A 14,389-nucleotide genomic window follows, 5' to 3' on the forward strand; every position below is an offset into this window, starting at 1 on the left:
AAAGGAGCATGCTTTTCTCGCAACTCGGAGGAAAAAGCGCCTTTGCTGCGTTTGAAAACTGTTCCGACAGAAACGTTGTCTAGTTGAAGGCGCGTTTGTAGCAGGCGCACCGGAAACGGCCCGATTCAGCGAGTTTGTTATTTGATTTTCCTAGTCCACCCGAGACACACGCTAGTCTTCGTTTGGTGATGATGTTCTTGTGGTTTGATAGCTTCTTTTTTTTTGTAAGACAAACGGCAAAAGATTATCCCCTCCATCCCGAGGTGGCTTGACTTGCGTGGTGTGCATAAAGCAGAAACATGGCAGTTGATGAGCCGCATGAACGGGTTGGGAAAGTTTATAATTTATACTTATTCCTTGCGATTTGGGTGAGGAAAGAGTCGGTCTTGCAAACGCTCATTTCGTGGGAGGTGGGGGACAAGGGGAATGTATAGAAAGGAAAACTGAACGAACAGGTATCCTTTGAAAGGCATGCACAAAGCCGTTTGGCCGGAAGGAATGAAATAAATTATTTTAAAATGCTCAACACAGACCACTCGACTTGACTGCCTGTGCTGGAGGGTGATATAGGAACAGGGAGGGGGGAGGGGGGGGGGGGGTATTACCCCACACTAACAGAGGAGCATGGGGGTGTGTAGTTTGTTTCTATTCAAAATTAAAATCAATGCAATTAGATGAAAGCCATGCAATTAGTAAATGTAGGTGTGTGCGAGGAGTCCATGCGAAAGGCTTGCTGAGATGGAGACAACGATTAAATCTCTTCGCGACTGATGCACTGTTGACGTTTATGACGTCATTTTGGGTTTGCAGGAAAGGGAAGGTTCGATTCGATAATGGATTCAGGGGAGGGCATTGGCTTTAGAATGTTTGTAAGCTCACAGTTGAACACATGTCTCTCTTGGCGGATTTAACCTCACTGTCTTACGTTTGTCCTAGTCGAATGTAGTATCGTTGTTTGAGAAACTTGGATGTCCGCACGTCAGTTTGTGTCCTTTTTAAAAGCGTTGGTTCTCTTTTTTCCGTTGGAAGAAAAAAGAAAGCGTAGCACCGGGTTGCAGCCTGGCTGGTGGCCACCACTTTCCAAACAGGATTAAGGGCGGATTTTGCAGTTCCATTTAATTGCAATTATTGTACTGCTGCACTTCGCCCGCCGGTTGGTAGGCGAGATGCACGCCGAGCTGGTAGCATTTGGGTCCGTGTCCGTACTGGGCGTGCTCGGGACTCGCCACTTCTTGGCTTCCTGTTTCCGCGTGCCTTCTGTGCTCGTTCTGCGGTCTTTCGTCTCATTTGGTCCACTTTTCGGTCCGCAGTGGCGGTCCAGTGGCCGTCTTGCGACAGATTGCCCGTCCGGCCGGGATATTTCGCACAATCTACAATTGAACCGAAGCAAATCGGGTCGGCATCGTGTGCGACATAGTACCCCTCATGCCGTGCGGTCTCTTTTGTTGGCTCGATGGACAATTTTCCGCTTCCACTTGATCCGACACAGATGCGACAGTTGAGCAACGGCTGCGTCATGTACGGCGTGACGTGTGCTTCCGATTCCGGACTCGGAAGCATCGATGCAGTGTGCATAGAAGTGCAGTCAATGCTTTTATTTTGCTTTCGAAGAATCCACCAAGAGTCCGTGTGGCACGAGATTCAATGCTCCAATTATCGCCGGATCAGGGCCCCAGTGACAGGCCACTGTAAGCGTTGGCGGAAATGTTGCAAGGAAACGATTAATTAAACGAGAGTTTAATTAATTTTCCCCTTCATTTCCGGGGTGCGGGAATTATATACAATCTATAGGCACCAAAGCACCACCAGTTCTTCCCTTCGAAGAAAAGGGAGGTATCGAACGCCTTCATTCCATGCATGTTTGTTGTTCCGAATCGTGCTGGAGCCGGAGTTATATCACAAGACATCAGCATCGTCACGGTCGCGTCTCCATCTCGTTGGGTTCGAGCAGCTCACGTCTACTGTCCACTGGAGCTGCGTCGTTCCGCGCCGGGTGCGGCGGACCCGGAAAAACGGGATAACGATGACGGCAGCGCCGATGGAGAGAGGGCTGAGCCACCGAAAAGCCCATTGCCCTGGCGAGCGCACAGGTCGTGGATGGCCATCAGTATTCGGCGACGTGCCCCAAGCGGCTTGATATCCAGATTAAGCAGATCCTGGTCGGTGAGCGTCTGGAAGACGGTCATATCGATCTCGCCGTTGATGAAGTTCTTGATGTAGTGCTCCAGCCCAAGCCCGGTCAGGATAGTCGTGACGTCATTGTACTGGGCCATCTGCTCGCGCTGATGTCGTGGCGTCACCTCGATCATGGTGGTCGTCATATTGTGGCGACTCGAGTCATTGTGTCCACTGCTGGAGCTGCTGCTCGTGCTGACATTGGCAGCCCCACTGCCGACGCCACCCCCACCGCTGCTTGAAGACGACGAGTTGCCCCAACTTAGATCGCACCCCTCGAGCGGGGCCGGTGTCGACTGACTCAAGCCCAAACCCTGCCACGAAAGTGTCGGTGTGCGTATTTCACCCTGCTGCGGTGACATGTGCATCGCTTTGTATCCGGCCACAACTCGCGGGTCCAGGTTAAACAAAAACGTCTCGTTAATCGAATGCTGTTGAAGAAAGTGGTTGTTATTGCAGAAACGTACCTTAAAAAACATCTCCGGAAGCTTTCGGAACATACTAACCTTCTGATCGAATGCCAGTGGAGTCCGTTGTTCGACGTCCGATGGGAACTGGGGGCTCTCGGGCGTACAGGTGACGTGCCGGCAACGACCCAACCCACCGGCTCCGGACACACTCGGACTCTGGTGATCAGGCGAGCCATTGATGAGCGAAGTGGATGAAACCGCCGACAACGAACCGGCTGTCGACGAGTTCGCCTGAAAGGGCTGATCCAGCGAGCTGCTGCCGGAGCAGTTCAGACTCTGATATCCACTGGAGTGGATGTCGTTGTGGCTGTTGTTCTGACTGCCGGCGGTGAGTGTGGTCGAGCTCGAGAGATTACCTACGTTTCCGCTCGAGGTTTGCTGATGTTGCTGCGTGTTTCGTTGATGGAGTGAGTACTGCTGCTGCTGATGGTGATGATGATGCTGTTGCTGCTGCTGATGAAGTTGAGACTGATGTTGTTGATGATGAAGGAATCCACCGCCTCCGCCACCTCCACCACCACCATGTCCTGGTGGGACCGACAGAAGATGCGGATTGGGTAAATGCAACGACGGTTTATTCCCGGACCCTCCAACCAACGCCCTATCCAGCCCCGGTGGAATCGACAACGGGTGAAGCTGCGAATGGGCCGACGTCGGTTTAGCCATGTGGAAGTTTTGGAACTGGCCGCGCATGTGACTGAACGCGAACTCGGTCGACGGCCCGAGCGGTGCCGGGCTTGGCGACGGCCAGCCAACAAACGGCATAGAATTGATGGGCGAAAGGGGCGAGAACGGTGGTGCGACGGGCCCGGCCAGCAATGCCGAGATGTTTTGGGACGTCTGCTGTGGGTGTTCGGTGGGTCCGAAGTACGTCCGGGGTACCTCAGCGATCACTCGCGGTCCGGTCGACTTCAGCAGCTGGTGGCGCGCCTCGTAAATATTCGCAATGAACTTCTCGATGCCCTTGATAACAATGCAGAGTGTACTCTGGCGAGACTTCTGGCGCACCGAGATGAACACGTCGTGCGTCAGCATCAGCTTGGTGATTTCCTCCGAATCGACCGTGTTGTCCGGATAGTCGAAGATGAGCGCGATCGGTAGACTTCCCTGTGATAAATGTGCGGTGGCATTAAATTACCAATCGATAGAACTCCACTTATTCCCGTCCTCAGGCCATACTTACAATCAACTGCTGCCTCGCCAGATAGACACCGGTAATCGTACCGGTAATGGTCACCTGGGAACGCTTGATTGGCTTGATGTTCACATCGTTTGCGTCCGGGAACATTATCTACGAACGAAACAAACATATTAAAACACTCCACCTGCACTCAGCTCACCACACATTTGCCCTTTCCTTGCAAAGAGCCCCCGTCGGGAAAGGAAAGCGTATCTACCTGCGTTCCAGTTCGGTTCATAATTTCCCGCAAATTGCTCGATGCCCGCCCAAGCACGATCGGATGGTGCTGGGTCGAGATTTCCAGCTGCATCTGGACCGGTATTTGATTCTGTAAATAAATTTATTACCATCAGACGAATGACTGCGGCACTCGGTGCTTCCTTGGACCAGAAAATCAATACCAACTAAAGACGGAGAACGGTAGTGCTCAGGGAAAACATACTAGATTAGAAACTGTGCATACATAATTTGAAAGAGACAATAGCGAAGTTCAAATCTTAATGAACCATTTAAGGCAATTGAATAAATCGAACCCTAAATAATGCATCGCTTCTGACATCGTCGACGAAGCACGTAGAATGAGAGACAATATTTTACTGTGCTTGGCATCCTTGGATTCAATTTCTTGTGTTACCGTAATTATAGAAAACTACCATAAACCAATGGAAAATGTTGAAATTTATGAAAATAATGTTTTAGCGAGCTGGATTTTACAGGAAATGTAAGAGAATTATCAACCAAAATACCTTTTTCGTAAAATTGAAAGGTATCTGTTAAAGTAAAAATGGAATTTACATCATAATTATCATCATCATTTTCAATCTAAGTATCCAAGTCATTATGCAGCTGCTGTTCATTTACTTACCGCCATGTTCTCACACATCAGATCCATTAGCCTCCTGGTGGCCTCCTTCACCATCTGCTCTTCCTTTTCCGAGCCCTTTACCAGCACCAGCGAGGAGTGCAACTTGGGCCGGGTGGAAAAGATCACCTGGACGCCGTACTCTGCTTCGACCTCCTTCACGTACGGTGTATCGTTGTCCGGAGGCGTCTTGCCCGGAGCCAGGATGGGCAACTCGAATGAAATCAGTAGCGGGGTCGAGTGGCGCACGAGTGATCGTGCCCGTTCGACTCCCTCGATGCTGCCGCACATGGACACCTGGTTGCTCTTCTCGGTCGGGTTCGAGCGGTTCGAGTCCGGGAAGTGGATGTGCGTCGCCGTCTCCTCCATAATCTTCTTGATGTTGTTCCCACCGCGCCCGATGATGAACGAGTGATCCGTGTACGATACGTCCATCTTCATGATGACACGGCTTCCCTGTAGGGATGGAATGGGAAATCAGTATCACTATTTTGCAAACAGATTATCCTACCGCATGCTGCAAACGACGTACCCTGGAGTCGAGCCGGCTCATGACTTTATCCTTCGCGCGCAGTACATCCGTCATCTTACCGACGATCCTGATGTGAGGATCTTTCTTCGTCTTCGCGCCAATCTTCAACCGGCAGGGCCAGCTAACGTAGGTGGTGGTTTCCTTCATGACCTACTCAACGTAAACAAAACAAACAAGACAGTAGTAATCAAATTGCAAATATCAACATATAACGTGCCGCAATTACAGAACCGGGTTGATGTTTCATTGATTATTCAAAAATCCAAATGCAATTTAATAAAATCGGGTGGTCACAATTTTCTTAGTTTCAAAATGGTGGTTCAAATTTCATTCTTCGTGGTTTAGTAGACTTCGGATTATCCTTCATTTTCATTTTTTTTCTAATTAGTTGCTAGCTCATCGTATAATCAATCTAAAAAAAAATCTGTAGTTAGTAAAAAATATCAACTGTTGAATTTTTTCCTTCGAAGACATTTTCTGGTCCAAGTCGTACAGATTCCAGTTCATTTTAGTTTCCAGCTCAGTCTAATTTAAGTTAAAAAGTTCGGTGGATATAAAGCCTCATTTTGGAAATGTTGTTCACCTATTCTTAGTGGTACACTTACATTCGTGAAGAATTCCTCGGCACTATTCATTCCCTCTGAATATGTTTCCACTGGAACGGAAAACTTTCGTTAAATCCTTCACCATCCGCTTTGGATATCGGCTTCAACCACCCTTACCCTTTATCATGTCCTCCAGCTTCTGTCGGTCCACCTTGAACCGCTCGACATGCAGATCGTCCGGATTGGCGACACCGAGCTGGGCCGCGATGGATCGCAGATCGCCCCAGTCACTCTCGACCGACGAGATTTCACTCGTCGTTTCGCTCGGCGGTCCACCGTTCAGGAAGATGTGCCTGCCGAAGGACGAGCACGATGCCATCATTGTTCCTCCGTCCCCCGGGTTAAACGCACGGCTGTTCCCGGCCTTCCGCGCGGTCAAATTAAACTTGCGTATCGCCCAAACGACGTTGTCTTGTCGTGTCAATAACTTTGCTGCTTTTCGTTACAATCCGTGTAGTAATGCTTTTCGAAACAAAATGAAAAACTGTACCAAATAACTGGCTGTCTCCTTGCTTTCTTGCCTTCCTTGTTACTGGCTCTAACACTAGGGCCAGCCTAGTTTGTTTGAATTTGCGTTGAACACCCGGCCGTAGGTTGATGGGTGGTGAATGACGTCTGCTGTAGTCGTTATGCTGTTATCCTCCGAAGGACGTCCATCAAACCGTGGTCAAAATCATCAAAAACGCAGTCAACAATTTTAACGTGGACGTTCGTTACGCGACCAGGCTACGTAGAAAATGGAAACAAACCGGATATTAAAAGCAAAATAACATGATATTCCATAGTGGTTTTTATTCTTTTTTTCCCTATTCATTGGTGCCAACGCAGCGATTTAATCGCAATGGAATTTATAGATTGACGGTAGAAATAAAACGAAATGAAATATGATGCTCCTATTTACCTTAACGTTGAGCCTTGTAACATGGATTTGTTTTTCGCTCATCCGTCATTTAAATGGCTTTGCGATTTGATCCATCAGAATACACAGTTTTTCCAGTTTACCTTTAAAAGTTTTTTTTCCTGGAAACTGAAGCCACGTAAACGCGATCGTGTTAAAATCTGCGATTTAAAACACGTTGAATTTGATGAAACAAAAACCACGCTAACTTTTGGCTGTATCAAATATTTCCCCGAATGATACGATGTTAGACGTCCGTGCTTTTGGACGAAAAAACACAACAGTCAACACACATATCATCCCCGAAAAGTGGGTGCCATTTTTCAGCCCTTTTAATCCTTTTCGCAGCCTGTCGGCTTTCGACGCGCTCAAAAACAAATCATCGCGTGACCGATCGCGTTGGGAAATTCGCCACAAGATCCAGCAGGCCGTGGAGAAAGTGAAAGAAAAAATCACCCCGTCATAAACTGAGCCCAGCGGGCGCGATAGCGATTATCAGATAACACATAAATCATACCGCTTGCACCCACTCAGCAGAGAAGGGCTTGTTTTTCGCCAACCGTACGTCCATTACGGTGTTTGCGTCCTGCCAACCGGGTTTTCATTCGTTTTCCTTTTCTTTCCTTCGGAAAAGATTGGGATGCTATGCTACCCTTTCCAACCGAGTGCCAAATGTGAAACATCGTTCACTGCCAACGGTCAAAGTAGGCGTCACAGTAGGAATAGTGTTGTGAATATACCGGGACGTCCCTTGACCGTATGGTGGAATACGAGCTGGAATACGACGAAGGAAGGAAGGAAGATATGATAGGCGCTAACGAGTGACTAATAACCGACCGGGGCAATTTGTAACGGTTTTGAAGCGGCGTTTTGAGATTTATTTGCTTATTTGTGAGTAATTAATGACCGGTCCAGGTCCAAAGGTCACTCGGTGGATCGACGACGCATCGATTCAAAATCAGCGTCGGGCAATTGCATTTGTTTTCTGGTATCTCATTTCCTTTTGTATGCGGTCGATTGTATCTTCAATTGTAGTAACATGCTTGTATGATGAATGCCATGTATTGAGGATGCACGAAAATGTACATCCTCCGAAGCCAATGAGAAATTAGCGCTATGGATGACTCATATGTCGATCGGCCATAATTGAAGGCCTATACCATTTAACACACACTGGGTGGGTTTTCATTCATTTTCCGTGCTTGACTATTAAACACTGTAATGTTTGGCCCATAACTTTCTAGTTTTTAATAAACCAATAGAAAGTAATTCAACCAAAATTATTGTCTTCCACAAACGAAATCACAAACTTCGAAATATTCAAATTAATTTAACAATATTCAAATTGACTCAAAATGGAGGACATTCCTTGTGGCAGATAGCTACATTTGATAAAATGAACAATTAGGTGACCATGTTTTATCCGGCATTGCAAATAATTGGTCATTTTAAAACTAGTTACTCCGTATGGCTATTTAAACATATTTTTCGAATGTAGAAAGAGTGTATGAATGATTTATACATTTTCGATCGATCAGGGTGCGTCACAAATTAAAGATCACCTATAAAAATGAATGTAACAGGAAAAAAGCGTAGCAATAATTTTTCATCACACAAATATTGGGGATTATGTAAGATTAAATATATGAGTTGATGATTTTAAGTTGATACATATGAATTATTAAAATTAATTATGTATAATATTTGGTAAATAGTAAACAGGCGTGAAATGAATCATCAATTTTTGAATCAAAATCATCTCAACACAATCATCATCAAAATATCTCTCAAATAGGCCATTAAGCTAATCTAAACTAGAAATTAATCCAAGCTGCCCAGATCGTTGACCCGTTCCTGCGAACGTTGACCCTTGAGTTTGGAGACACCAGCAGGAAAACAAACTTCTACACATAAATTACTTCGCAACTGTTGACGCACACTTGCTGAATTGATACACTCTTGTCTTTTTGGTGAGCTTTGAGTATTCGGTGTTGGTGGAAGGATCTACATTGGACCCTTTTTTCTTGTTCTTGCATTACCACTGCACGTACGTCTACGTGACTTTCTCAAGCGTGCATTAACACTTTTGCATCGGCAAGATTTTGTTTTTCGTAGCACGTTTTTTTTGCAACACATTCCATTTAACGTAAAAATAGTCGTTTATCGTAACTTTGAAAATGTTTTGTCGGTTTCACTGACATATAAAATCGACCACCATTTTAAACGAACATGAAATACTCACTTCTTCCGTTTTATACGTTATTCCATGCACTTGATCGGGCGGTATTTGCTGCTGAACACTGGATCAGAAAGTAGCTGTTGGAAACTCAAGCGCACCAAAAAAACCTCTTGGTCAATCTTTTGTAAATGTAATGCAGGAACGCCCTGCGCAAAATTGATATTACAAGCGATCGTTCAACGATCGCCACTCTTGCCGACTATTGTACGTCTAAGTCTTCATCGAGTCAACGAGATTACGGCGTGTGACTGTCGGTCGGTCTGTGTACGTTCGTTTAAACTTTGCAACGAATTTGTTCGGTATCAAAAAAGAATTAAATGTCTTCAGTTGCGATCGCTCTGGCGATCAATTTCGAACTGAGTGTTCGAACGACTGATATCCCATGAAAGGCATGCACAATACCTGATTGAAGAGAGGATTATTTAGTAACAGCATCCGAGAGGGAGAGCTAAGCCTGGAAGCCAGATCGTTATCAATAGTGTTGGTAGATAATGGCGCTGGCGTTTGACGGTCGTACTGAACATCCAGCGGCTTGAATGTGATAAATGGTTTTACCAAATGGAAGTTGATCGATCATTTTTGATCGACAAAATGACAGGAATGATCAGCAGGGTTGCCAATATGATTGCTAAAGAGAAACAAATAATTTATTTGCAACAATTTAAATAGTTTTTTAGTATATTATTGTTTCTGCTCAGTTGCATAATCTAAAAAATATCTGTACATGTAAATGTGCACTGGCTAAAACCATCAATTCATACTACATTGCCAGACAAATGGATAATCGAATCGAGCCCCTTAGTTTCGTGCAAAAAACTACATCAACTGCAATCTTGCCGAGAGTGAATAGAAATAGAAAAGAACGTGTTACAACGCTGATATGAAATAACTCAATATGTCTAAGGACCAACGATATAACAACCCCAACCTTTCACCAGAGCCTCTTGTAAGGACAACGTTCAGAGGACCGACAACGACAGGCGTACTCAACGTATCATCGCCGGTTTTACAGGTGCTTGTATGACGACCCTACCATCACGTCAAGGTTCTCCCGGAACACACGATACACGGGCAGGATGTGGGAAAGGATTCAAAAAAAGGAAAAACATAAACTAGATCCACACAATCGCCTGTCACCTTCCGTTCATTGGCGACAGCTTGTTAATTGAAGTGTCATTCTAGCCTGCACTTTGATTAAGCCGTTTGAGCGAGCTGCAAGTTTAATTAACTCTCGGTACATTTTCCCCTCTCTATGGGCGTCAGTGTCAAGAAGGTTTTGTTTCGTTTTATTTTACAGATTTATGCAGCCGATTGAACTTTGATGGCCAATAAGTGCTGTGTTCGGTGGATGTGACAGAATTTGAACTGGAATACTGCATGAAAGGGTGGTAGCAATATTGCAAAAAACATCAAGGACTGAATGTTACAACTTTGAAACGTGCTACTAACAATGGATAGTTTTTCATTGCATATCAAACATTTGACACTTCTTATATTGGACATGTGGAAATCGTTTGTTTTTTCCGAAAAAATGATTTATTGCCTAGTAAAGCAACATTTATTTTTGTTTTTCATGGTTCTTGTGCTTTTCAAGAGCACAAGTACTATTTGCAGCCAAGCATTATTCATTTTCATAATCATAATGCATCACTGACTCCATTTCATTCATTCTGCATACGTAAAATGTTATTCTATAAAAAGAACCTATGTCGTGGAGGAATAGAAACGACAAGGAAGAAGCATGGGGATGTATTCTACAATTTTCATCAAATCGTTCTCCGTATCATATTGAAATATTTGTACTGAGAATCCTGGGGACCAACGACAATCAGCATAACGAGGTAATATTTCATCTAAATCTTTCTCCTCGAGATGGTACATTGAAATGGGAGCGGTTTTGGTTTTATGGATTCGGGAGCTTCTCACTTCCCTGGACAAGAGAATGCTTTAAACATAGCAAAAGCAATTCTCCGTTTGGCCGTTCTGTCTTTTACATTGTTTCGCTCATTTTGAACAGTGGCCGGTTCTTAAGCCGTAGATAAATTGAATCTGTCTTCAACGTGATATCTGTGATTTTTAACGAGCGATAACGGATCCTTTCTCTATAAAACCTCAACGCTTAAAGATACATCTAGGAAAACACGAACGAATTGAAGACATAATCAAGCACTATGTACACTAAATTGATAAAATATGGAAATATGATAGTCGCCAACGTACCAAGTCGAAAAACATGATGAAAATGCTCTTGTTGATTTATGTGATTTTCGCTCAATTAAAGGATCAAATTGAATTTTCTCAAACTTTCCTGGGAATATGTGGGAAATTCGATCAATAATAAGAATTTTAGATAAAAATGTGTAACTATTCTTTTCTTTACTTATGCACATAATGGACATGTAAAGCTATTGTTTTTCATTGCTTTTAGAAGAAAAACAAACTACGTATATTAAAGGGTATGCCTTGGATTTTTAAACAAATGAATTTGTCAATATGAAAGATGCAAACCTCATGATAGTCGTGGTAATAATTTGTAAAAAACCCTAAAGTAAAAAGCTTATTTGCTTTAATTTGATTTTATTATTATTACGCCTTTCATACAAAGTCAAAATGGAATCATTGTTCACCAAAACCGTCAATCAAACCATACAAAAAATCAATATAATCCATTTCAGTTGTTTTTATTTCATACTATTAGAAATTTATCATCTAACTTTATTTCTTCAATGTACCAAGCTTTCATCTCTTGATGTACTGCACAATTATTACATCAAAACATCATTGCTTCAACTGCTATCTTTTTTCTTAACTGAAAACCAAAGCCTCTCTTAAGTTTCTATACCTATTTACAACATCTTTTGCTAAACAGATTTGGTTTGGAAAAATTAACTAAGAAATAAATGACATCTTTGTTAAATATTCGTTTTTGGCATTTCTTGGGCACGTTTGCTTCAAAAATCTACGACGATAACAATTTACAGATACCAATCAAATACGATAGTACTATTTTATTTACACGTCTTTCTTAACATTTTATTCTACACTGTTCCTTCATCATTCCTTTGGTGATTATACTTCTGTCTGTACTTCTGGTTTAAATTATACACTCTATCCAAACTGATCTTATAAACCATTTATCCAGCACTCCAAGTGATTAGAAAGGTTGCATTATGTACTATAGTTTGTTTTAGTTTGTATTCAATTTGGCTACTCTAGATTTTTCCTATTCAATACACTATCTGGGTGTTTCTTCCTATTTCTTTGCCCTACACAGCTGATTAAACAAGTTTTGCTTTCTTACAACAAGGCATTATCCTGTCCGCAAACAACTTCCTTGAGCAGTTTATCTGACACTATCAACAACAACCCTCTACCGAAGAACTATCGGTACCGTAAAACTGCTCTTTAAAAAAAAAATAATTCCGTTTATTCGATTCACTCCCGGAAGCGCTAATGTTTTTCGCACGTAACTCGTCGCTTAGCTCATCCCGATTTAGATTTTGATAACTTCCTTCAGATTGTACAGTCAGGAGATTCCGACACGCAACGAGTACAGCAGAACGGAGCAGATCGTGCAGATGTAGAATGCGATCCAGCCCACCTTAACGTACGCTCCGACCTGTTTTGCCGCAGAAGAGGACGATGGAGGTGTTTTATCCGCTAAAAAGATAGAGAAAAACCAAGTTTTAAAAATCAAATTGACTTAAAAAAAAAAAATTCTTGATATTAATAAATTTGAATTCGCTAAGTTTAAAAACAATCCAAACCGATTGTATCGTCAAGTTTGAAAAGAGTTGTTCATAATGATAACATTTCAAGCTATAGCAAAAATCCGTGTAAAACATCGAGAATGAAGAGATTCCTAGAAGTACTCGCTCTGAATCAACCCCTCGACAACCCCGTTTAGCTTCCAATAAGTTTACGGACAATAAAAAAACCCCTACTCCTGGCAGTAAAGAACACCTTTTAACTGAGACGCTCCTTCATCCAACAGGAAAAGTAAACTAGTGCACAAACGACCTCAATGCAGTTGATTTAGAAACCTCCCGTTGCTATTACTTCCGCCTTCCAGTTGAAAGCAATGGAAGAACATTTGGATTTATTTCTACTTTTTCTTTCTCTTCTACATGCACAAAGATGACCAGTGGAGAATTTGTGCCAGAAATTCATATCATAAATACTGGATCCAAGAATTCGTTGAATTACAGGGGAAGGAATCTAGCAAACTTCAAAGATGCATGAGGATAGTGAAGATCATGAATCGCAACCTAGGTAGCGTGAAACTAGGCCGGCTCAAGAGAGAAGGCACAGGGGAGGCGGAACGATAAAGATAGTTAGATCGGAAATGTACCCTGGAATTCTTGTGGAAAAACTTATGATCCATAAAACCAAAATGGTACCGACCGGGAGGAGATGAAGGACTCCTCCCTGGTGGTTCTATCAAAAGGCAACCCCCGATCGGTTCTCAACTGGACGGTCGATGGCCGGCACATAAATGGTATAATTTTCCGACGAGCTTTTCAATGAAATCGGCGTCCGCATCCGAGCCGAGGCGATGAGTTTTCCACCCAGACGCCACCCCCAAACCGGACGCAGCCAATGAAAAACAGCAAACCAAGTGAGGAAAGACGGCGAACGGAAGCAGAGTCGATATTTGTACAACCGAGCACTACTTTTGAAAAACTCCCGCAAGGCCACAGCCGTTACTCCACGAACCAGAGGTAGTCGATATTTGCTACAATGAGTTTCGGTTTTCCGACCGGATTTTCTTCGCCCACAAAGCACCCGGAGACTGGGTTTGCCGGTCTCGACCCGGAAGAGCTGGAAGAAAGCTATTGCCTTCTCCACGGACGTCCGTACTCATCACTTTTCCATCGCTCTCGCGCACCCGGAAGGGTACCGGTTTACCATTGAGAACATTTCAACCGCAAGAATAAGACGGACCCCGCTCGGAGGAATGCCCCACCCCTGGGAGGGTGATGTTCGGTGAGGTGCAAGATTGAAACTGTAACCAAATGACCGAAACCGATTTCTTGTTTGAATATTTGGGGATTAAATGTAAGTGCGGGGTAGTGGCCGAGCTACCCGGACTTGTTTGCAAATTCTATGGAATTTGTAAAAAGGGCAAGGAATAATCCAACCGTAACGGAATGATTTGCCCACCGAGGGAAAACGCCCGAGACGAGGGCGAGTAGATTCTAGTGAACGGAATGGGAAGTGCTTGCGGTCTGCGGGGAGATCGTTTTAATCCGAAACGTTCGTTCGATTGGGGTCCGATGTTCATATTCGATCATAAGTAATGCCGTTCAATGAAAATATCAAATGAAACGGTATCCGATAGTGTTATCAAAAGAATTAGAAGGGAAAATTTAGTGCCCATGAGAGCTGAAGTTTTCCCGCAAGAAGTTTGTAATGAATATACGATGCA

At 43.8% G+C, this 14,389-nt stretch overlaps 2 protein-coding genes across 2 annotated transcripts in view; both read right to left on the bottom strand.

Annotated features, from left to right (window-relative positions):
- Positions 1-712: 712 nt before the first annotated feature.
- On the bottom strand, positions 713-9,302 carry LOC131267151 (protein bicaudal C homolog 1-B). The gene is made up of 9 exons (XM_058269931.1): positions 8,965-9,302; positions 5,942-6,550; positions 5,825-5,874; positions 5,220-5,369; positions 4,691-5,143; positions 4,043-4,153; positions 3,829-3,936; positions 2,682-3,752; positions 713-2,606 (listed from the first exon to the last, which is right to left on the bottom strand). The coding sequence occupies exons 2-9, from the start codon at positions 6,144-6,146 to the stop codon at positions 1,959-1,961; spliced, it is 2,796 nt and encodes a 931-aa protein (XP_058125914.1). The 5' UTR covers positions 6,147-6,550; positions 8,965-9,302; the 3' UTR covers positions 713-1,958.
- Positions 9,303-11,660: 2,358 nt separating this feature from the next.
- The window catches only part of LOC131263545 (uncharacterized), a 34,395-nt gene continuing 31,666 nt past the window's right edge, over positions 11,661-14,389 (bottom strand). Inside the window, exon 7 of the mRNA XM_058265757.1 lies at positions 11,661-12,621. Within this exon, the coding sequence (XP_058121740.1) occupies positions 12,488-12,621 (134 nt within the window). The 3' untranslated portion in view covers positions 11,661-12,487. The remainder of the gene's footprint in view (positions 12,622-14,389) is intronic.

This window comes from Anopheles coustani, chromosome 2, assembly GCF_943734705.1.
Source record: "Anopheles coustani chromosome 2, idAnoCousDA_361_x.2, whole genome shotgun sequence".
NCBI classification, from domain to species: Eukaryota; Metazoa; Arthropoda; class Insecta; order Diptera; family Culicidae; genus Anopheles; species Anopheles coustani.

What these genes read in the sequence shown, in the direction of transcription:
- LOC131267151 (XM_058269931.1), bottom strand. Translation starts at nt 6,146, where the DNA reads ATGATGGCATCGTGCTCGTCCTTCGGCAGGCACATCTTCCTGAACGGT. An exon ending in GCTGGAGGACATGATAAAGG is followed by an intron (nt 5,875 to 5,941) that starts GTAAGGGTGGTT and finishes TTTCCGTTCCAG; the next exon opens with TGGAAACATATTCAGAGGGA. An exon ending in TGGCGAGGCAGCAGTTGATT is followed by an intron (nt 3,753 to 3,828) that starts GTAAGTATGGCC and finishes CATTTATCACAG; the next exon opens with GGAAGTCTACCGATCGCGCT.